Source organism: Macaca nemestrina, chromosome 15 (assembly GCF_043159975.1).
Source record: "Macaca nemestrina isolate mMacNem1 chromosome 15, mMacNem.hap1, whole genome shotgun sequence".
Lineage (NCBI taxonomy): Eukaryota > Metazoa > Chordata > Mammalia > Primates > Cercopithecidae > Macaca > Macaca nemestrina.
The window spans coordinates 110,099,208-110,122,092 of NC_092139.1; the positions used below are offsets into that span (position 1 = coordinate 110,099,208).

General features: G+C 54.5%; 1 protein-coding gene across 1 annotated transcript in view; it reads right to left on the reverse strand.

The window, feature by feature from the left end:
• Positions 1–2,253: 2,253 nt before the first annotated feature.
• Positions 2,254–22,885, reverse strand: part of LOC105464346 (NFAT activating protein with ITAM motif 1) — a 49,073-nt gene continuing 28,441 nt past the window's right edge. Inside the window, exons 4-6 of the mRNA XM_011712158.3 lie at positions 16,598–16,696; positions 6,303–6,392; positions 2,254–4,502 (exon numbers count right to left, since the gene is read on the reverse strand). Of these exons, the coding sequence (XP_011710460.2) occupies positions 4,443–4,502; positions 6,303–6,392; positions 16,598–16,696 (249 nt within the window). The 3' untranslated portion in view covers positions 2,254–4,442. The remainder of the gene's footprint in view (positions 4,503–6,302; positions 6,393–16,597; positions 16,697–22,885) is intronic.

Here is a 22,885-nt window from a genome sequence, read left to right on the forward strand (position 1 = left end):
GGCCACCGCTTACCGCACCCACTTCAAGTTCTGAACTGGTGGTAGAGGCTGGGCACAGACTGACCTCTAGAAGAAGTCCATGGGCCCTCTGCTAGGGTGGCACCAGACTTCCCTGGTCCTACAGGACAGCCAGTGGCCTCCTAGCTTGGTTCTGGGCCTCCGCCTGCACACATGGCAAGGAGGGCTTCAGCAGGCTCACAGAACAGCGTGGCAAGGCCCCTGCTCCCAGAGGCTGGTTTCCCAGGATGATTTTCTCAATCAAGTGCTGATAGAGCAGAAGCCAAGTGGCGGGGGCAGGGCGGGGGGTGTTGGAGGCTGAAACCCACTGAAGGGGTCAATTTCCTAGAGGCGGGCAGGGAAGCCTGGGGGTGCCAGACATGGCTGAGATGTTTCTGCAGAGGGGAGGTTGGGAAGACCTAGGAGGGCAGGGCAGGCTGGGCCTGGAGAGATGACGGGAAATCCCACTAGGCCAGGGGCCAGTGGGCAAAGGGAAGCATCAGCTGAGACCCAGAGACACGGCTGCCCTGCCGGAAGGGGAAGGGGTCTGCAGGGCTGCCTGGGGCTTCCCTTCCCCGCCCTAACCCCAGTCCCCACTGAGGACTGCTCACATCCGCCAGTCCTGGAAGATCCACAGCTCCCCTTCACCTGGGCCTCACCGACTCCACTCAAGCCACCCCTGCCCTTAGCTTTTCCCCTCCAGGCCCATTCACTCAGCTCCTGCTAAGCCAGCACCCTCCTCCCCTCACCTCTCTGCTTAACTTGCCCCCACCCCCAACTCTGGGCAGCCCTGGCCTGTCCACCTGATCGTGCTACCCCGTAGGCACTCCTTAAAGGCATGGCTGCAGAGAGCCCAGGGCCCCAGCTCCTAGGGAGGCCTGCCTCTCACTTAGACCCCTCTGTACTGCCCCAGCAGCCTATATCTTCTGAAGGATGAATCTTGAAGGAAATGCACACCCACTGAGCTTCTGCCTCAGCCAGGGAGTCCCCGTCTGTCCTTTCTGAGACACTGAGTGGCGTTTTTGTTTATTTGTTTTTTGCTTTGGACGGAGCATGCTCTGTCACCCGGGCTGGTGTGCAGTGGTGCCACCTTGGCTCACTGCAACCTCTGCCTCCCAGGTTTAAGCGATTCTCCTGCCTTAGCCTCCCGAGTAGCTGGGACTACAGGTGCATGCCACCACATCAGGCTAATTTTTGTATTTTATAGTAGAGATGGGGTTTCACCACATTGGCCAGGCTGGTCTCAAACTCCTGGCCTCAAGTGATCCACCCGCCTCAGCCTCCCAAAGTGCTGGGATTACAGGCATGAGCCACCAAGCCCGGCCTGAGCTGTCTTAACTGTCACTGCAAACTGAGGCTTAGGTGGCCAGTGACTCGCCCAAATCCACAAGTCCATAAGTCCACCTGTGAGAGGTGGAGCAGGGATTCAAGGGAGGCCCTGGGGCCACCCAGCCTGCGTGGCTCTCTAAAGTAATTTTCTTCTCTTCCCTCCTCCACCCATTCATAGCGGAAAGCAAGCCTGTACCCCAGGAGCTTCCATTCATGCCCTCTCTGTTCTTCCTTCTCCCGCCTGCCCCATGCACCTCCCACCCTGAAGTTCCCTGCCACCCCTCACCCTGCCCTAGCTTGTCTCTGCAGGCTCTCAGTCCTGGGAGCTGGGGAACAGGTGCTCAGTCCTCTTTGTCGCCCAAGAATGTCTCAGAACATTCTTTTTTTTTTTTTTTTTTATTTTTGAGACGGAGTCTCGCTCTATCGCCGGGGCTGGAGCGCAGTGGCCGGATCTCAGCTCACTGCAAGCTCCGCCTCCCGGGTTTACGCCATTCTCCTGCCTCAGCCTCCTGTGTAGCTGGGACTACAGGCGTCCGCCACCTCGCCTGGCTAGTTTTTTGTATTTTTTTTTTTTAGTAGAGACGGGGTTTCACCGTGTTTGCCAGGATGGTCTCGATCTCCTGACCTCGTGATCCGCCCGTCTCGGCCTCCCAAAGTGCTGGGATTACAGGCTTGAGCCACCGCGCCCGGCCTCAGAACATTCTTACCCCACCCTCCCTTGGGTCAAAGCCCTTTAGGGTCCCATCCCTCCACGCTGTGCCCTCTTCCTCCTCCTCCTCCTAGCCTCTCTCCTTGCTCACTGAAGACTTCGGCACCCACTGCCTCCCAGCCTTGCCCTGAACCAAGCACAGACGACCACCACGCTGGCAATGTCTGTGTCCACCAGAGGGGTGATGAGTCGCCCCAAGAACCTCCTAGACCACAGGAAGGAGTTGGAATTTTATTCCAAGTGAGGTAAAAACTATGCAAGGTATGGAGCAGGGGAGGGCCAAGGCCAGGTGTGGGTTTAATCGGGGTCTGTCGGGGGCAGGGCAGCCACAGGGAGGCCGTGTTTGTGATGCCTGGGCCAGGGCACGGTGGTAAAGTTCAAACCAGGCTCCCCTCTCTACCCCTGAAAAAGACTGGAAAATGCTGAGTCCCAGCCAGAGGATCCAGGGTCCAGGAGCTGAGGTCAGAGAGGCCCAGGAGGTGGGGGAGGCAGGCCCAGTGAGGTGGCGCTCTCCTGGTCTTGCTGGCTTCAGTATTCCCAGGGGAGCTCACTGCACCCTGAGTGGCATTGTCCCCCGTTGCTGTGACCCTTGCCCCCGCCTCAGGCTGGTGGAGCCAGGAGCCTGGGAGGCCCCTGTGCACACCTGGCAGCTTCACCTCCCCAAACAGGCCTGGAGTTCATTCAAATCCAGCCTCTGGGAGCAGGGGCCTTGCCACTTGGTTATGTGAGCCTGCAAAAGCCCTCCTTGCCATGTGTGCTTGCAGGCGGGGGCCCAGAACCAAGCTGGGAGGTCACTGACTGTCCTGAGGGACCAGAGAAGTCTGGTGCCACCCTAGCAGGGCCCAGGGATGACTTCTGGGCCAATCTGTGCCCAGCCTCTACCACCAGCTTTCCCTTCTCCGCAGGGAGGGGCGTGACCTGCAGAACCAAAGGTGCCTCTGCGAGCGGTAGCCCAGTGCTGCTTGGGGGCAGGGCCAGGGCCTGTGCCTTGGGTACCCCACCCTCCCTGGGCACATTTGGGGTTGGGGCAGCCCACACGGGGGGATGGGAGGATTGACCTGCCCATTTCACAAATGAGCAAAGGTGGGAGAACTCAGGGAGGCATGGGGGAGCGGAGGGAGGAAGCGGAGCCTAACAGCCCGGGGCCACCCAGACCCCAGCCACTGCCTGCCTGTGGATGGGTTTCTGGCCACAGTGCAGGGCTGCTGTGAGGAGGAAGTGAGGGTGATATGGGCACTCAGAACAGCAGAAATGGCTCAGGGCCAGGCACTAGGGAGCCACTGTCCCCATGGGGCCTGAGCTTCTGCCTCAGAGGGACCTTCCGGCTGCCCTTGAGGGTCCCAGCACCAAACCCCACAGCTGGACCACTTGGGACCTCAATCCACAGGGGGCCAGAGCTGGGGCCTATGGCAGATAAAGACAGAGCAGGAGGACTGGATGAAGCCGCAGGTGGTGGGCACAGGATAGGCCAGACAGAAGGAACTCTGGGGGACTGCGCGTTGGGTAGAAGGGGGGACAGCTGAGGTCCTGCAGTGGGGAAGGCCTGGAGCAGAGGGTGACAAAGGAGATGACAGTGTGCATACAGGGCCAGACCAATGGGAGCAGGGACCCTTGCGGGAGGGGGAACTTCAGGCCATTCATTCAGCTGCTGTTTAGCCAGCACCCTCCTCCCCTCATCCATCCCTCTGCCCTCATCCCAAACATGCCATAATCTCCTTCCTCACGGGCTTGTACCCAAGCCCTCTCTGCCCCCAGCCTGCTGACCACCTCTCAGCCATGTCCTGGGCCTCCAGATCTGTCCCTGATCCCAGTCTTGCCTCTGCGGGGTCCATCATCCTTCTCTGTCCCCCAGACCTCCCACGCCAGCCCCTGCTCCCACCCTGACTGGCTGCCTCGTGCCTCTGGCCCAGCTGGGCAGGTAGGGGTTTGCATAGCTGCTCCCCAGCTCCTCCACACCTCGGCTCCCCACACAGCGCTGCTAAGGGGCCCTTGCAGGGACCTCCCTCAGCTCAGAGGCTGCCCTGCTGGCTGAGGTGCCAGCTGTCTGGTGCCAAGAGAGCCAAGAGAGCATGCTGCTCTGTAAGCATGAGGTGGTGAGCAGGGCTCTGGGCAAGAGTGGCATCCAGGAAAGCCCTTGAAGACTGAGGGGCACTTTGCTGGTTGCGCCAGGGAAGAAGGGCCTGCCTGGCAGAAGGAACAGCCTGGGCAAAGGCCGCAAGATGTGAAAGCCTTGGCGGCTAGGGCATAGAATGGGGGCAGTGGGGCATGCCAAGGCGGGAAGGGCCTTGAATGTGAGATGATGGGGTATCCCTGGGGGCCTTACTCCCAACTCAAGTCAAGTCCTTTGGTGGCAGAGGCTGCCCCGTCCTCTGACCCAGGGCAAGCTCTATGGGCAGTGGAGCCCATCCTAGAGATTTTCATAGACCAGGTTAAATTCGCCATCATCTTTGAATCTATGCAGTCTCTCCTGGATAGAAAAGAAGAAAGGGAGGGAGGGAGAGAAAGAGAGAGAATGACCATTAGGTAGGAAAAGAATGAACTTGCACTAATTTAGTTTTAGCCAGAGGGCAACAGATTATTTCCTGTGTAGCTTTGATGGGCCTGCCCTCTGTCTCCAAACCCACCTCTCCAGCCTCTTCCCCCACCACGCTCCCCACCCCTGCTCGCTGCCCTCCATCCACATGGGTCTGCCCTTCCAGCCTCAGAGCTTCCCCCACAGCTCTGCCCTCTGCCTTCTGCCCTCTGTGTGGGATACACCTCCTCCCAAAGACACATCTGTTCCATGACTGCCTCCTACTCATCCTGCCTGCGGGCTCATCGTAGGGTCCGAGGGACCCCCTCCCTCCCTGTCCTGGCTGGTCCCTCCCAGAAGACCACCCCTCACAACAGGGCTACAAATGCCTCTGTGTGTCCATGGGGTCAGTGACCTGTTCCTGCAGACTATGGCTCCCAGAGTGCAGGGTCATGCCTAGTTCTCCTGTCCAGCACCCCGGGGCCTGGCACAGGGTGGGCACTGCCTGAGATGGCCCAGGTATCCCTGGAGATCCCAGGGTCGGGGAAGCCCTGCTTTCACTCAGCGTCTAGTTGAGGGCTGAGTATAGAAAGGGCTTTGAGAATAGGCAATTTAACAAACAGTGCTGGCCTGGGCCAGAGAAGGCCAAGTGCCAGCCGCCCACACCCCCTGATGGATGCTCCAAGAGGCCTGTGGGCTCCTGTTCTGGCTGAACAACACCTCACACTTCACAGTGCTGAAAGCCCTGGTGCAGATGTTATTCAGCTTGGAACACGTTTGAATTCAGGGGCAGTTGGTATTGCAGGAAATCATTGCTCATCCACTTTACCGATGAGCAAACAGGTTTAAGAGAGAAAGTATGTACCTGGTGCGGTGGGCCCGTTAATCCCACCTTTAATCCCAGCACTTTGGGAGGCTGAGGCGGGTGAATCATGAGGTCAGGAGTTCGAGACCAGCCTGGCCAACACGGTGAAACCCTGTCTGTACTAAAAACACAAAAAATTATCTGGGCATAGTGGTGGGCACAGTGGTGGGCACCTGTAATCCCAGCTACTCGGGGGGCTGAGGCAGGAGACTTGCTTGAACCCGAGAGGCAGAGGTTGCAGTTAGCTGAGATCCCGCCACTGCCCTTCTGCCCGGGTGACAGAGCAAGACTCTGTCTCAAAAAAAAAAAAAAAAAAAAAAGAAAAAAAAAAGAGAGAGAGAGAGAAAATATGATTGGGTAATATGCCTGAGGCCCTATCATGACAATCACGTAGCCCTGACCAGGCCACCCTAGCTTCTACTAGCTCACACTCTAACTCCAGACTTTAGCCAACCGCAACCTGGGGGCAGCTGGAAGCCTAACACCCCTGTCTGATTGGCCAGTGTGGACACTGTGCCCAGTGGTAGTTACAATAGCTCACAGTGCATGGGCACAGCTGGGTTCCAGGCAGCTCTCTCAGTACAACATTCTACCCTCACTGAACATCTATGAGGTAGGCACTGTTAGGATGCTCAGTCTGCACAAAATGAGATTCAGACACAGAGAAGTCAGACACCTCGACTAGGGCTGCACAGCGGCTAAGGGACAGAGCAGGAACTCAGGTCCACCAGTCCTCCTAACCAGCAGGCCAGCTGCCACCAAGAGAGGGCTGGGATTCCACAGCAGGTGGCTCACTTCCATGTCCCATTTGCCCCCCGCCCCCACTTCACTGATGACAGGAGGGTCAGCTGGAGTGAGAAGCCAGGTGTGGTGTCCCAGCACCTGCGTACCTGGGAGACGGGGCTCTGCTTGGCGGTGGGTGGGCAGCCATCCTCACTCTCGATGCAGGCGTAGACCTCGGTCTCGCGGCGCTGCAGAGCCTGCAGGAGACGGGGTGCCATGATCAGGGGCAAGTGTGCAGAGAGGCAGTCCCCAGCCCCAGCAGCTGGCCCCCTGCCTGTTACACACCCCACCGTGGGACCCCAGGCAAGGGCAAAGCCCAGCCACATCTTTTCACCTGCCACCCCCTTTCCCAGAGTCACCTTGCCCCTTCCCTGCCTGTACAGGGCTGACCCCTCTCTGTTCTCAGCCACCTCCCTAACCCCCCTTAAGGTCCTCCAGTAGAGCCTTGTGTTCCACCTGGAGGGTTCTATCCAGGCTTCCACCGGGCTGGCAAGAGGAAGGGCCAGGACTCCTCCCGCTGTCCCTAGGCTCTTAAGGGCCTTGCAGCCAGCAGCCCCCTGCATGATACCTGTGGCCACTGCTCCAACAGGATGCCCCCATGACCTCTGCCTTTACCCCCCTGTTCAAAGCCCCGGCCCCTATGAGGGTCCTCCCACCCACCCGCACCCTCTAGTTCTCCCCAACCCCCACCCCAGCCTGTATTCAAGGACAACCCAGGCACCCACTGGGGTCACACTCCCTGGCCATCGAGCCTGTGCCCTGCTGGGGGATTCCAGAGTCCGGTCCTGGTTCTCAGCACACCCCTCATCCCCCTTGCCTGTCAATTTCCTTTCATGTCCCTCAGCCACACCTCTCGGGCCACCTGGGCTGCCGTCATCACCCATATGCGCCTCCCTGGAGGTGTCAAGCTCCTGCCACCCACTCTCTGACCACAGGCCCCCCACAGCCCAAGCCTCCTCCCAGGAAGCCCGGGTCAGTGTCGAGCTCAGCTGGGCTTGGAGGCCCTGCCCCTGGCCTCATGGCTCCTGCACTGTGTTATGTCAGAGTCCTGCTCCCATCAGCATCTCACCAGAATGGCAACCCCTTGAGGGCAGGGACTATGCCTAGTCTATCTCTAGGTTTCTGATTATACAGCGGTGCCTGGCACAAAGGGAGCAGCACCAGATGAACTACAGTGAGGGGGCTTCCCCACCACTCGGTTGTGTCCTAGGCCCACTCACTCTGGGCCCAGCTAAGAGAGGCCTAGCCAGAGACCTCAAGATGGTAGAAAGAACCAGGACTTTAAAGTTAGACAAGAGTAGGTTCGAATCTCGGCTCTGACTTCTGACAGCCTTAACCTCTCCATGCCTCAATTTCCACGTCTGTAAGATGGGAATAATCACATCTATTTTGCAGGTTCAATGCATGATTAAATGAGATATTGTGCACAAAGGGCCACGCACATAGTCAGGGAAGTAGTACGTGCTTAATAAGCTGCTGTTGAATGGTCAAGAGAGGCATGATGCCTGCCCACCTCCCCTCTCTGGGATCACAAACCGGACCCTCCCTCAGAACCTGTTGGGCTTCAGAGCAGAGCTCACCAACAGCCTAAGCAAGAGCAGAAGCTTTTCCTTTCTGAGTGTACGTGTCATATGGATGCCGGCTGGTTGCCAAGGAGGCGGTTTCCCTGGCAACAGGCAAGCAGGGGTTGCTGAGGCAGGCTGGAGAGACAGGTGGTGCTCAGAGGCAGGAGGAGGGCGGGAGGCGGGAGGGAAGGAGGGAGGGAGGCAGGCGCCAAGAGGCAGCTGGGCATGAAAATCCAAGTAATAAACCATTTGGCGCTTGGGAGACCCTCACTTCAAGGGCATCAGACACGGGGATGGTGGGGCGGACCTGGGGACGAGTTCAAGGGGTCTCTGAGCCAGAAACAGGCTGGGTCTGGGGAGAGGGGCTTCCAACCTGCTTCCTTGTAGGAAAGGGACCAGGGCTGCCCCGGGAAGAAGCCTCATTTCCAGTGGAGAGAAACTTCCAAGGCCTGCCCGGAGCACCAGCCACGGCCTGGCACCCAGGATGGGAATGTTCCTCTGTGCTCCCAACCCTCCACCCACCCAGGCCCAGCCCCTTCGAGGTCTCACAGATCTGACAGTCTCTCTGAGCTGGATGATTCTGGTCACAGACAGAAGGGAGGGGAGCACCCTCCTTGCCCATGTCTCGGCAGGGGAGCAGATCTGGGGTTCCCTCTCCCTCCTGTCCAGCTCAGCCAGGCTGCCCAGAACATATGAGCCCAGAGAGGGCAGGCGATGCAGGGCCAGAGAAGACTAGCCTGTGCTGGGATGCTGCAGGCCCCCAACCCATACAGTGGGGCAGTCGGAGAATAGACGAGTGGGCGGTGGTGCAGTGGGCAGGGCAGGAGCAGCTGCAGGGCTGAGGGCAAGGGAGGCTGTGGAGGTGGTCACCAATTAGCAGCTACTGAGTGAGGCCTTTGACAAATCCTGACCTGCTGGAGTGCATTTATATGCAGGGTATGACCTGCATCACCAGACTGTGAAATGCAGGGTGCAGCCTTGGCAACAGGACACCCTTTGAGCCCCTGAACCATCCCCTCCTGGCTCTCCCTTAGGTATATCTGCTGGGAGATTGCACAGGCCTTGGAGTGGGCCACTTGTGGGGCTGGGGCTGGACTGGGCTGGGCTGGGGGTTGGGGGCTAGAAGCTGGGCTGGGCTGGGCTGTGGCGGGGCTGTGGCTGGGCTGGGTGTTGGGGCCTGGGAGCTGGGCTGGCCTGGGCTAGGTTGGGTGTTGGAGGCTGGGGGCTGGGCTGGGCTGTGGCTGTTTGTATGGGATCCAGGCCCTTTGCCTCCTGCTGCCCAGTGGGCAATGGTGCCGACCCCAGTGGTCATCCAAATGGCAGAGGCGTGAAGTCAATGCCGAGGCCTTCCTCCAGGCAGACCAGTTAGCGTCCCTGGACCTGGACCTAGTCTGAGGGTCCTGGACATTGGGGGTGATGGGTGAGATCTGGGGGTGTTGTTCGGGAAGGAGCACACTCCGTGGAGAAGCAATTCCATTCTAGACCAGGCACTGGCAATGGGGAGCCCCTAAAGGCCTTCCTCACCAGGCATCAGAGTCATGTGTTAGAAAGGTCCCTCCGGGGGCAGCTCGGAGCAGGAACAGGAGCAGGAGGGACTGGAGGCTGACAGCAAGATCAAGGATGCTGGGCCAGGCTGGGCTGGGACAGAGTCGCCAGGCGGGTGGGGGGTCTGAGTACTGCTGCTGAAGGAGGATACAGATCACATCCTGATGCCTCACATTTGCTACTGTCTCCCCTTCCCTGTGCTGGGCCCCGTGGAACCCCGGACACCGTGGGAGGTAAGAACAGGCTTCTGCCCATCATATAATAGGTGACCCCTGAGCACCTACTGTGTGCTGGGTGCCAGGAGGCTCTAGATTGACAATAATCACAGTAAAAGGTGGCCATGAAGGCACTGGAGAGACTCAGAGGCGGAAGATAGGGAGGTTGGGATGGGACAGGAAAGAGGGGAGGCTGCAATTTTGAAAGGGAAGTCAGGAAAAGGCTGCACTGAAAGGTCCCATTAGGGCAGAGAGCTGAAAGAATGAGGGAGTGGGCCAGGCGTGGTGGCTCACGCCTGTAATCCCCAGCACTTTGGGAGGCTGAGGAGGGCAGATCACCTGAGGTCAGGAGTTCGAGACCAGCCTGGCCAACATGGTGAAACCTCGTCTTTACTAAAAATACAAAAATTAGCTGGGTGTGGTAGTGGACGCCTGTAGTCCCAGCTACTTGGGAGGCTGAGGCAGGAGAATCGCTTGAACCCAGGAGGTGGAGGTTGCAGTGAGCCAAGATTGTGCCACTGCACTCCAGCCTGGGCAACAGAGCAAGACTCTGTCTCAAAATAAATAAATAAATAAATAAATAAATAAATAAATAAATAATGTTTTTCATGAGGTCTCACTATGTGGCCCAGCTGGTCTTGAACTCCTGGGTTCAAGTGATCTTTCTACCACAACCTCCCGATAAGCTGGGATTACAGGTGCATATCACCACATCTGGTCCTTACTGATTTTTTTGGTCTGTTTTCTCAATTTTTAACAGAAGTTAGTTAAAATCTGCCAGAATAATTGTAGATTTGTCTATTTCTCCTTTTAATTATGTCAGTTCTTGCTTTTTATTCATGTGGAAGAGTGCTCATGGCATATTATGACATGAAAAAATAAAAAAAGCTGTACTACTTCAATTTGTTTTTTTAAAAAACTTGACCTATTCTTTGGGAGGCCGAGGTGGGCAAATCTCACCTGAGGTCACGAGTTCAAGACCAGCCTGGCCAACATGATGAAACCCCGTCTCTACTAAAAATACAAAAATTAGCCAGGCATGGGGGTGCACGCCTGCAGTATCAGCCACTTGGGAGCCTGAGGCAGGAGAATCACTTGAACCCGGCAGGCAGAAGTTCACTGAGCCCAGATCACGCCACTGCGCTCCAGCCTGGGTGACAGAGCGAGACTCTGTCTCAAAATAAATAAAAATAAATAAAATGAATTTAAAAATAAAAGAAAAACTTGACATATTAAAGGCATGATTTCGGGGTGGGTCAGACAGACCCACCAAAACCCCCATCCGAGCCTTGTCCTTTTGCTTACTGGGTCTGCTACTTACACTTTCTGAGTCTTAGTTCCACAATCTGCAAAATAGGGTGAACAGTACAATACTGGTTTACAGCTTGCAAACATGCTATGATTTCTTCCATCCAAAATTCCCTGAGCCCGCATCCCCCTCCAGCTCCCTGCCCTTTCTTCACAGCACCTTAGAACAGAGTTCCTCCAGCGTTGACAGGGCCCTCTCACCTTCAGCCCCTCTCCCTCTCCTTTCTGTTTCTCTTTATAGGCTTACAGCCCTCCTCTTCACCAGAACCTTCCTTCTCAGGGTCACCATTGACTCCACATTGTTAAACCAATGGACGGTTCTCGGCCCTCACCTTCCTTGATGAATCAGCAGCATTGACACCTTTGAGCTCTCCCTCCTCCTCAACACACTGTCTTTACTTGCTTCCAGAACATTCCACACTCTCCTGATCCTCCCCTGCCTCACCACCACATCTCCTCAGTCCCTTTCACTTGTTCCTTTTCCAGAACCAGTGGAACCCTGAACTGTAAAGATTGGAGTAAAGGTTGGAGCCCATCCTGGGACTCTTTTTCTTCTTCACTCCCTTCGCTGGGTGATCTCATTTAACCACAAGCTTCCGAAGACCATCTATCCTCTGAACACCAGAGTCAACCCCACTTGAATATCTAAACAGCATCTCTCTCAAAGCAAACTCAGATTTTTTTTTTTTTTTTTTTTTTTTTGAGACGGAGTCTGGCGCTGTTGCCCAGGCTGGAGTGCAGTGACGCGATCTCTGCTCACTGCAAGCTCCGCCTCCCGGGTTCACGCCATTCTCCTGCCTCAGCCTCCCGAGTAGCTGGGACTACAGGCGCCCGCCACCGCGCCCGGCTAATTTTTTGTATTTTTAGTAGAGACGGGGTTTCACAGTGGTCTTGATCTCCTGCCCTTGTGATCCGCCCACCTCGGCCTCCCAAAGTGCTGGGATTACAGGCGTGAGCCACCGCGCCTGGCAGATTTTTTTTTTTTTTTTTTTGAGACAGAGTCTCGCACTTGTCGCCCAGGCTGGAGTGCAATGGCACAATCTCGGCTCACTGCAACCTCCGCCTTCCAGGTTCAAGTGATTCCCTTGCCTCAGCCTCCTGAGTAGCTGGGATTACAGGTGCGCGCTACCACGCCTGGCTAGTTTTTGTATTTTTAGTAGAAATGGGGTTTCAACATGTTGGCCAGGCTGGTCTCGAACTCCTGACCTCAAAGGATCTGCCCACCTCGGCTTCCCAAAGTGCTAGGATTACAGGCCTGAGCCACTGCACCCAGCCAAAAAAAAAAGTTTAATTAGTAAGGATCAATTATTAATCCTTAATGAATGAGAGTGCTCATTCAACAGTTTTGAATGTCTAATTATATTATGGCTATGTGGTGTTTTTTATTTTTACCTAATTCCACGGTGATCAGAGAGTATATTCTGTGTGGTTTTTAATCCTTTTGAATTTTTTGAGACTTGCTTTATGGCTCAGTTTATATTCTGTGTGCACTTGAAAATAACATGTACCATGCCTGGTTGAATGAGTACTCTATATATGTGAATTAGTTCAAGTTTGTTGATCATGTTGATAAAATATTCCATATCCTTATTTTTATTTATGTATTTATTTATTTTTTGAGACGGAGTTTCGCTCTTGTCCAGGCTGGAGTGCAGTGGCGCGATCTTGGTTCATCGCAACCTCCGCCTCCTGGGTTCAAGCGTTATCCTGCCTCAACCTCCCGAGTAGCTGGGATTAAAGGCATGCGCCACCACGCCCAGCTAATTATTTCGTATTTTTAGTAGAGATGGGGCTTCTCCATGTTGGTCAGGCTGGTCTTGAACTCCCGACCTCAGGTGATCCACCCGCCTTGGCCTCCCAAAATGCTGGGATTACAGACAAGAGCCACTGCGCTCGGCCTTCCTTATCCTTATTAACTTAAAATAATTTTTTTAATGGGGTCTTGCTACGTTGCCAAGACTGGTCTCAAACTCCTGGGCTCAAGCAATCCTCCCACCTCGGCCTCCCCAGTAGCTGGGATTATAGGTGTCTGCCACCACATCACATTAAGCAAATCACATTTAAGTAACCAGTGAGGCAAGGAAGAATTCTCAATGGAAATTTTAAACTGAAAGATGATGAAAATATGACATCAAAACTTGTGGGATGCAGCTAAAGCCCTATTAAAGGGAAATGCATGCTGTAAGTGTAGAAATTAGAAAAGAAGAAAGATAGGACATTATTTAAGTATCCGCCCAAAGAAGGAAGAATATATTTACAAAAAGCCTTCCCCGGAGACTGGGAAACAAGACAAGGATGCCTGCTATCATCACCTCTATTCACCATGGTTATATCAGAGACCTCAGGCAGTGCAATAAAGTGAAAAAAAAAAATAAGGTATCAGGATTGGGCCGGGTGCGGTGACTCATGCCCGTAATCTCAGCACTTTGAGAGGTGGGAGGATCACTTGAGCCCAGGAACTCAAAACCAGCCAGGGCAATATAGTGAGACCTCTTCTCTACGAAAAATTTATAAATTAGCCGAGTGTGGTGTCTTACACCCATAGTGCCAGCCACCTGGGAGGCTGAGGTGGGAAGATCACTGGAGCCCGGGAGGTGGAGGTTGCAGTAAGCCGAGATCACACCACTGCACTCCAGCCTGAGTGACAGAGAAAGACCCTGTCTCCAAAAATAAATAAATAAATAAAACAGGCCAGGCGTGGTGTCTCACGCCTGTAATCTCAGCAGTTTGGGAAGCCAAGGTGGGTGGATCACCTGAAGTCAGGAGTTCGAGACCAGTCTGGCCAACATGGCGAAACCCCGTCTCTACTAAAAATACAAAAAATTTAGCTGGGTGTGGTGGTGGTCGCCTGTAATCCCAGCTACTCAGGAGGCTGAGGCAGGAGAATCACTTGAACAGGGGAGACAGAGGTTACAGTGAGCTGAGATTGCACCATTGCACTCCAGCCTGGGCAACAAGAGCAAGACTCTGTCTAAAAAAATAATAATAACAAATAAAAATAATGATAAAATAATGAGGATTGGAAAGGAAAAAGTAAAACTTGCATTATTCATAGATGACATGACTAGTTTTGTAGAAAATCCAAAGGAAGGCTGGGCGGGATGGCTCACACCTGTAATCCCAGCACTTTGGGAGGCCAAGGCGGGTGGATCACAAGGTCAGGAGATCGAGACCATCCTGGTTAACATGGTGAAACCCTGTCTCTACTAAAAATACAAAAAAATTAGCCAGGCATGGTGGCTGACGACTGTAGTCTCAGCTACTTGGGAGGCTGAAGCAGGAGACTGGTGTGAACCCGGGAGGCAGAGCTTGCAGTGAACCAAGATGATGCCACTGCACTCCAGCCTGGGCGATGCAGCAAGACTCTGCCTCAAAAAAAAGAAAGAAAGAAAGAAAGAAAGAAAGAAAGAAAGAAAGAAAGAAAGAAAGAAAGAAAGAAAGAAAGAAAGAAAGAAAGAAAGAGAGAAAATAAAAGTAAAGAAAGTGAGGCCGGGCGCAGTGGCTCAAGCCTGTAATCCCAGCACTTTGGGAGGCCGAGACGGGCGGATCACGAGGTCGGGAGATCGAGACCATCCTGGCTAACACGGTGAAACCCTGTCTCTACTGAAAAAAACAAAAACAAACTAGCCGGGCGAGGTGGTGGGCGCCTGTAGTCCCAGCTACTCAGGAGGCTGAGGCAGGAGAATGGCGTGAACCTGAAAGGTGGCTTACAGTGAGCTGAGATCCGGCCACTGCACTCCAGCCTGGGCGACACAGCGAGACTCTGTCTCAAAAAAAAAAAAAAAAAAAAAAAAAAAAGAAAGTGAAAATGGGGACAACACCTTTACCCTAAAACCTTATCCAGAGGATTGATAAAATATAACAGGTGTAAAGTCCTGCCATGATCCCTGGCACATAGTAGGCCCACAACAAATGGCTCTTGATATCATCATTATTGTTGTGACTGTCACTCTTCTCCGCCTAGGCCCAATCTCATCTGGTAGACCCTTATGTCAAGGGCTTAGCAAAGTTCTATGACCTCTACTCTCCAAGCTGCCTTGCAACCCTGCAGGCAGTTAGGTCTCTTCACCTCACTCCAGAGAAGTCGGCCTGAGTCCTAGAGACTTCGAAACCCAGGCAAAAAAGCAGCTCTGCTCAAAAGAGCTCTTCCATTAAAAATAATCTCACAGAAGGATATTTATTCGTGTGGAAAGATGTTCATGAGATGTTCATGAAAAAAAAATAGCTGCATTACTCCAATTAAAAAAGAAGTATGTGTGAATGTGTCTGGGTTTCTTTGTATATATTTATAGAAAAAATACTGGAAAATATATTAGTCAATGTTCCTAGTATTTATCCTGGAAGAAGATGGGATTAGGATGCTGGTTATTTTCTTTATATATATATATATATCTTTATATATATATATATCTTTATATATATATATATATCTCACATATGTGTATGTTGGGGGAGAGGGAAAGTGAGAGTGAGAGGGAGAGAGAGAAATATTTTCATCTAACGGTTGACACCAGAATCCCTGGTAGGGAAAATACCACTATGAGATGCTGGGAGACAGGAGAGAGTATGAGGAAGTCTCCGGCCGCGTGCAAAGCCGTGGCTGACGGAAACTCCCCGGGATGGGGAAGCTGAAAGCCCTTTGAGAACCATCACATTTCACTTGGGACTATTGGCACTGCCCCACAGGGACATTTCCTTGGCCTCGCTGCCACCTGCCCCATCCTCAGCAGACAAGGCCATATCCTGGACGTCCTCTGTGTGGCATTTTGTGGCGTTATTAGAGTGAGTCATTGTTGTGGGAACAGAAATGGCAGCACGTACGAGCAGAATCCAAGCGCCAACACAACCAGGGAGCGTGCACCTAGGGAGCGTGCACCTGGGGAACCTGCAGGGCCCCAGAAGGGCTGTGTGCCTTCCAGGCGTGGAGTGGGGAGCCCACCTGGTGGTGCCAGATCTCACGGGATGGGGACCCCAGCTGGCACTGGGTGGCATTTGTTCTTCACTTGCTCTACTTGGAGCATATGTTGCTTGTGGAGTCGAAAGGAACACAGCAAAAAGAGTGTTCCCAGCCCTCCCAGGCCCCAGCTACTGGGCATAGGGCTGCATGCTGGCTGGTTGGCCGGGCTGGGGTGGCCTGGCCTCCTCGGCCCCTACGCTGCACCTACCGTCCACTTCCTGAAGATGCACCCGCATCTCCAGGAAGATTGTTTCGGAAAATGCCTATGACACAGCAGAGAGTGGAACAAACAGGGTCCCAACACGTGTCTCTGCTGTGACTGTGACTATGTAAGACAATGTCTGCATGTGCTAGGAGGGGAGGGAGAGCAAATAATTAAAAATCACTGATGTGTTAAGGGCGTGGGATGGCGCCTGACCTCTTCCTCTTTTTGTGATTTTTTGTTGTTTGTGCAATAAAAACAGGAGGAAGTGGTAACGGCTGTTTGGTCAGATGAAGGAGTTTCCTTCATTCCTCACCAACCTGTGCCCTCACTACCCCTTGTCCCAGAATGAGGGGCTGTGCCAAGGAGGGGAACAGGGCATGGGGGGCACCTGACATTCATATGCCTTCCAGGGGCCCCGCACGTGTCATCTCTTTTCAGCTTCATAGAAATTCCATGAGGTGAGAATTGTCCCCGTTTTACAGATGAGGAACTTGAGGCTAGGAGAGGTCACACAGCTGGTACAAGACTGAGCCAGACAGACCCTGGTACAAGACAGACCCTGCCTCAGGCCTGAGAGAAGTGGAGAGAGCGGGGCCCCGGGACTCACTGTGTAGATGGATTCTGAAGGAGGCTGCTTGGGGCTGCTGGCATATCTTGGATCTAGGCACTTCCTGGTGGGGTCCGTCCCTGGACCCCGCATCTGCTTCTGTAGGGAGAAAGGAGTCAGGGCCAGGGAAGAGCGGCTCTCATCTTCCTCCTCGCACAGATCCCACCAGGGGAAAGGATGGCAGATTGTCATGAGGTCACACAGAGATTCATCACTCAGTCCCTCCCACTCACCCTCTCCAGGGCAACATGGCAAATGCCTACAAGACCTGCGTCAAGCCATTCCTGCACCTGGAGACACAGGAAATGGAAAAGGCCCACACGAGGTGTCCCTGGACAGAGCACCTGGCTGGTAGGGACACAAGCTACTGGGCCCAGTGCCAGTAGGGCAGGGCCCCAGGGACCGAGCCAGCAGCTGTGGGTGGGCCCCTAGTGGCGCCAGCCAGGTCCAGTGTCCAGTCCTGCTCTGCTGTCACTGGCTCTGGCCTCGAGAGAGCCACTTCCCCTCTCTGGGCCTTGGTTTCTTTTTTAATTAATTAATTAATTATTATTATTATTACTATTTTGAGATGGAGTCTTGCTCTGTCGCCTAGGCTGGAGTGCAATGGTGCGCTCAGCTCACTACAACCTCCACTTCCTGGGTTCAAGCGATTCTCCTGCTTCAGCCTCCCCAGTAGCTGGAAATATAGGCGCGTGCCACCATACCTGGCTAATTTTTGTATTTTTAGTAGAGACGGGGTTTCACCATGTTGCCCAGGATAGTCTCGATCTCTTGACCTCGTGATCTGCCCACCTTGGCCTCCCAAAGTGCTGGGATTACAGGCGTGAGCCACCATGCTCGGCCATGGGTCTTGGTTTCTTCAGCAATAACCCTCCTTTGTGAGATTGTTGCAAAGATACAAGGAGGGCACAGGGAGTCGGTGCCTGGTGCTTAGGAGGTGGTGCTTACAAGGCCCTTGGTCAACCAACACACTCTTGATAGCACTGGCAAGCCAGGCAGTGTGAGGAGGTAGGCACCGTCCCTACCCTCCTGGAGTTTAGGGACCAGTGAAAAGATGGAGGATGAACCAGTAGTTTTGCCAAAACCTGGTATGCGGGTTGACCGCCAGGCACAGAGCCTCTGGCACATGAGGAGGAAACCAATGCCCCACTGGGCAGAAGCGATATTGAAGGTGAAATCCCAAGGGCAAGAAGTTCATTTAGCAAGAGAGGGAGGAGGGAACCCCAGGTAGAGGGAACAGCATGTGCCAAGGCCTGGAGGTCTCGAGGCACTTGGAGAAGGTCAGCATAGGCTGGGCGCGGTGGCTCATGCCTGTAATCCCAGCACTTTGGGACTCGGAGGCCGAGTCAGGTGGATCACCTGAGATCAGGAGTTTGAGACCAGCCTGGCCAATATGGCAAAACCCCATCTCTACTAAAAATATAAACATTAGCCAGGTGTGGTGGTGTGCGCCCGTAATCCCAGCTACTCAGGAGGGTGAGGCAGGAGAATCACTTGAACCCAGGGGGCAAAGGTTGCAGTGAGTCGAGATCACACCATTGCACTCCAGCCTGGGCGACAGAGCGAGATCTCATCTCAAAAAAAAAAAAGAAAAAAAAAAGAGAGAGAAAGAGAGAGAGAGGTCAGTGTGTGACCGGAGAGGGAATCCTGCCTGGGAGGTACAGACATGGCGTGGCCATGCAGGCTGTGTGAAGAGCACAGGAAACATCTGAGGACTGGAAGTGGGAACGCCAGGGTCAGAACTGTGCTGGAGAAAGCTCCCGCTGGTCATGGTGGAGGCTGGGTTGGGCCTGCTGAGGAGGTGAAGGCTGGGAGAGTCAGGAGGCGGTACAGGCGGCCCTCCAGAGGCAGAGGGAGATGGCCTGGACATCCCCCCTCATTGCAGGCACCACACTGCCACTGCTGACAGTGGAGCCACAACTGCCTCATCTCAGGGCAGAAGCTAATTAAAAACCCTGGCCTCCTGCCAAACCCCAGCCCATTTACTGCGGGATTAGCCGTTGAGAGCTACTTAACTCGCAGGCAGAAGCTGGCGCCACCCCCAGTCACAGCTCATAATGGCTCAGAGCATGGAACCAGGTAGGGCTCTCAACACCTGACCTGCCTTCTCTCACAGGCCCTCTGCAAACCGCAGGTGAATCTTTCCACCCTCTCTGTTCTGTACATGAGGGCGTGAAGGCTGAGACAGGGCAGGTGACTTGCTGAGGCCATGCAACCAGGAAGTGGCCGAAGCAAGATTTGATTTGAATCCGGATCTGTGTTTCACCAAGATATTGACGAGACAGGAGCTGGAGTTTTCACTGCTCTGCTTAGTTAGAACGTGTAAGCCTCACAGACAGAGAAGTGCTGGCGTCTGTGTAGCACTTGATAGTTTACGAAGTCTGCTGGGACTTGTCCTTATTTTCATTTAATTCTCATAACAGCCAGAGGAAGCGGGCATGGAATGGCCCGTTTAACAGACAGGGGGCCAGGTGCGGTGGTTCATGTCTGTAATCCCAGCACTTTGGGAAGCCAAGGTGCGCGGATCACTTGAGGTCAGGAGTTTGAGACCAGCCTGGCCAACATAGTGAAACCCCATCCCTACTAAAAATACAAAAATTAGCCATGTATGGTGGTGAGCACCTGTAATCAATCCCAGCTACTCAGGAGGCTGAGACAAGAGAATTGCTTGAACCTCAAGTGGAGGTGGAGGTTGCAGTTAGCTGAGATTGTGCCACTGCGCTCCAGCCTGGGCAAAAACAGTGAGACTCCATCTCCAAAACAAAACAAAACAAAAACAAAAACAGAAGGGGGAAGTTGAGGCTTGTCCAGCTGATAAAAGGCTGTCCTTGGATCAAACCCAGATATGTGTCCTCAAATCCAGGGCCGCCTCCCCTGCACCACCTGCTTCTTGAGGGCACCGTCACAGTCAGAGGCTGTGGTCCACCCCAGTGCACCTCGGTGCCTCCTCCTGTCAAGGCAGCTGGGGACCTAGTGTTTGTCTCCTCGCTGAGCTGGCCGGCCTGGACACCGCCAGGGCTGAGGATGTGAGCTCATGGGCAGTGGCTCTCCCGGGAGGCTGACCTGGGCTCAGATCTTTGGACCTGCTGGGGCTGGAAAGCAAGGTCCCTGGAGCTCAGCTAGCTGTTGGTGTCTCTCCCTGGCCCTCCTACGCACTGGACCTGGGCTGGGCATGGAGGACCCCCTGGTAAGCAAGACCCACGCCTGGCCTCGAGGCTCTGTTAGTGAGACTGATGGGGTTGCCAGAGAAGTGAGTTCCACTGCGGGGTCCCAGGAAGGAGCCCCAAGTCTGCAGGGGACTGAAGCAGACGTCTCAGGGCCATCTTGTGCTGTCTTCTGAAGACATGGGAGGAACTTCAAAGTTCTCCCAGTCCGAGAAAGCGTCTTACGCATTGCAAACAGCTCGGGGGCAAGAGTGTCACAGACACACAGAAGAACGGACAGTTAGACAGAAAGGAGGAGATGAGCCACAGCCCGGCGCGGGTGGGGCCATGAAAGGCCAAATGCCATGGTGTTTACCCGGAGGGCAGTGTGGGCCACCAGGGCAGGGAAGTGGCCGCAGTTACATTATATAAGCCTCCCTCTGCTGCCACAGATGCAGGGTGGACTGCAGGTTGGGGCTGGCAAGGGGAAGAGGCAGGATCTCCAGGAGAGAGGCTTCCTGGGGGTGCTGGGAAGGCTGGGCCAGGGCAAGGGGTCCAGTGGAGCAGAGAGGGAGCCTTCTTTTTTTTTTTTTTTTGAGACAGAGTCTCGCTCTGTCACCCAGGCTGGAGTGCAGCGGCGCGATCTCGGCTCACTGCAAGCTCTGCCTTCTGGGTTCACGCCATTCTCCTGCCTCAGCCTCCCGAGTAGCCGGGACTACAGGCGCCCGCCACCTCGCCCGGCTAATATTTTTGTATTTTTGGTAGAGACGGGTTTTCACCGTGTGTTAGCCAGGGTGGTAAGGGAGCCTTCTTGAAAACTCACGTTGTACTACGTGTGAGTTGTAGGGGATGGGGCTGCTTTGCTCCCTGCCCATCCCCGGCCATCCCTGCCCACCAAGCACTCTGTCCTCGGGGCCAACATTTGCCCTTTCAACTGTGATTTTCAGATGAATCTCTATCATGGGTTCTCCCACTGTGCCTAGCTCTCTGTGGCCCAAGTCTCCCCTCCCTGCTAGATGGTGGTGGGACAGGGAGTCACCAGGCCTGGGCTGAGATCCAGCTCTACACACCAGGGGTGCTGCCATCAGCAGCTCAGAAAGCCTGTTGGGCCTCAGTTTCCTCCTCTGTAAAATGGGAGCGATAATGTGCCTTTGCCACCTCACACCCTGGCCACTTCTGCCTTATCTTCCAGGTCCTCGCGTGCATTTATCCTGTCATTCCTTCCAAAAGCATGCACTGCGTGCCAGGCTTCCCCAGGCGCTGGGGACACTAAGTCCCCCCCACTGCAGGGGCTGTGCTTTGGCAGGACAGACAGCATAAAGACAGAAGCCAGGGTGTAACGGAAGCCAGGGCGTGGCAGCAGAGACCCATATTCCAGGAGAGGGTGATGGAGCCCTGAGCCTGGGACGCCTTGGAAGCCCCGGAGAAGGGGCTGGCTCTGGGACAGATTGAGTGCAGGGCTTGCTGAGGGACAGATGTGGGGAGACAGAAGAGCCTAGCACAACTCCAAGGCTTGGTCCTGGGCATCTGGAGCACATGTGCTGGGACGCAGAGGACTTGGGGACTGAGGAGCACTGCTCTGGATGCATGAGGTGGCGGCGCCCTCAGGCTCCCACGTGGGGCTGTGGACCGTGGTCTGGAGCTTTGGGAGGGGTCTGAGCAGCAGCATCTGTGGACGGGGAATGCCGCCCGCAGAGCAGAGCTTTCACCGCAGGAACACAGAGAGAGAGCGGAAGGGCTCGGAGGAAGGGGCCTGGGATGTGCCAGAATTTAGATGTCACCGAGAAGGGGGTGACCCAGCAAAGCTGCCCATGGGGTGGGACAGAACCAGGAGGGCATGGCATACTGGAACCAAGAGGAGGAGGGTGCTGTGAGGTGGGAGGCCTGCTGTGTCCAACGCCATGAGAGGTTGAGGATGGGGACGGGCCAGCTGCAGGGGGCGCCTGCTCTGGGAAGACCACTTTGACCCCTCAAGCCAGGCAGGAGCCTCCAAACCTGCTCTCATGGTAGAAATCATGGTGATCGCTGCCTTCTCAAGAGAGAGACCTCTCCTGGTACTCAAAGCGCCTCAGACCCACACCGGCGGCCCCTCTGTGCCTTCTACAACCCCGTGACACAGCTCCTCTGTTTGGCATCCCCACTGGGGAAACTGAAGCCCAGGGCACCCAGCCCCAGCTTGCAGAAATTGGTGAGTGGTAGAACTGCAACTGAACAAAGGCCTGAGTCTGTGCTTTTAAGCCCTGCTGATTCCTACTTCCTTTCTGCCAGAACAGGCCATGACAGCGTAACAGCTGATCTCCCCAGCCGACTGAGAGTTTAGCTTGCTGTGCTCCCCGCCTCTGTACAGGGCCTCACACATAGTAGGTACTCAGCTAACATCAATTTGAGGAATGAATGAATGATTTGTTTGAGACAGAGTCTCGCTCTGTCGCCCAGGCTGGATTGCAATGGCACAATCTTGGCTCATTGCAACCTCCACCTCTCAGACTCAAGCGATTCTTGTGCCTCAGCCTCCTGAGTAGCTAGGATTATAGACATGCGCTACTGCACCCAGCTAATGTTTGTATTTTTAGTAGAGGTAGGCGTTTGCCATGCTGGTCAGGCTGGTCTTGAACTCTTGACTTCAGGCAATCAGCCCACCTGGGCCTCCCAAACTGCTGGGATTACAGGCATGAGCCACCGCGCCCAGCCTGAATGAATGTTTTTTTGTTTTTTTGTTTTTTTTTTCTGGAGACGGAGTCTCGCTCTGTCGCCCAGGCTGGAGTGCAGTGGCCGGATCTCGGCTCACTGCAAGCTCCGTCTCCCGGGTTCACGCCATTCTCCTGCCTCAGCCTCCCGAGTAGCTGGGACTACAGGCGCCCGCCACCTCGCCCGGCTAGTTTTTTTTTTTGTATTTTTTAGTAGAGACGGGGTTTCACTGTGTTAGCCAGGATGGTCTCGATCTCCTGACCTCGTGAGCCGCCCGTCTCGGCCTCCCAAAGTGCTGGGATTACAGGCTTGAGCCACCGCGTCCGGCCTGAATGAATGAATTTAATGACAGGTGTGAAAGGGCACTATAAATGGTAAGCCCTTCAGCAGATGTTTATTGAGGGCCTACTATGTAGGGGACCATGTGCTAGAGGCTGGGGCTTGGGCAGGTAACAGG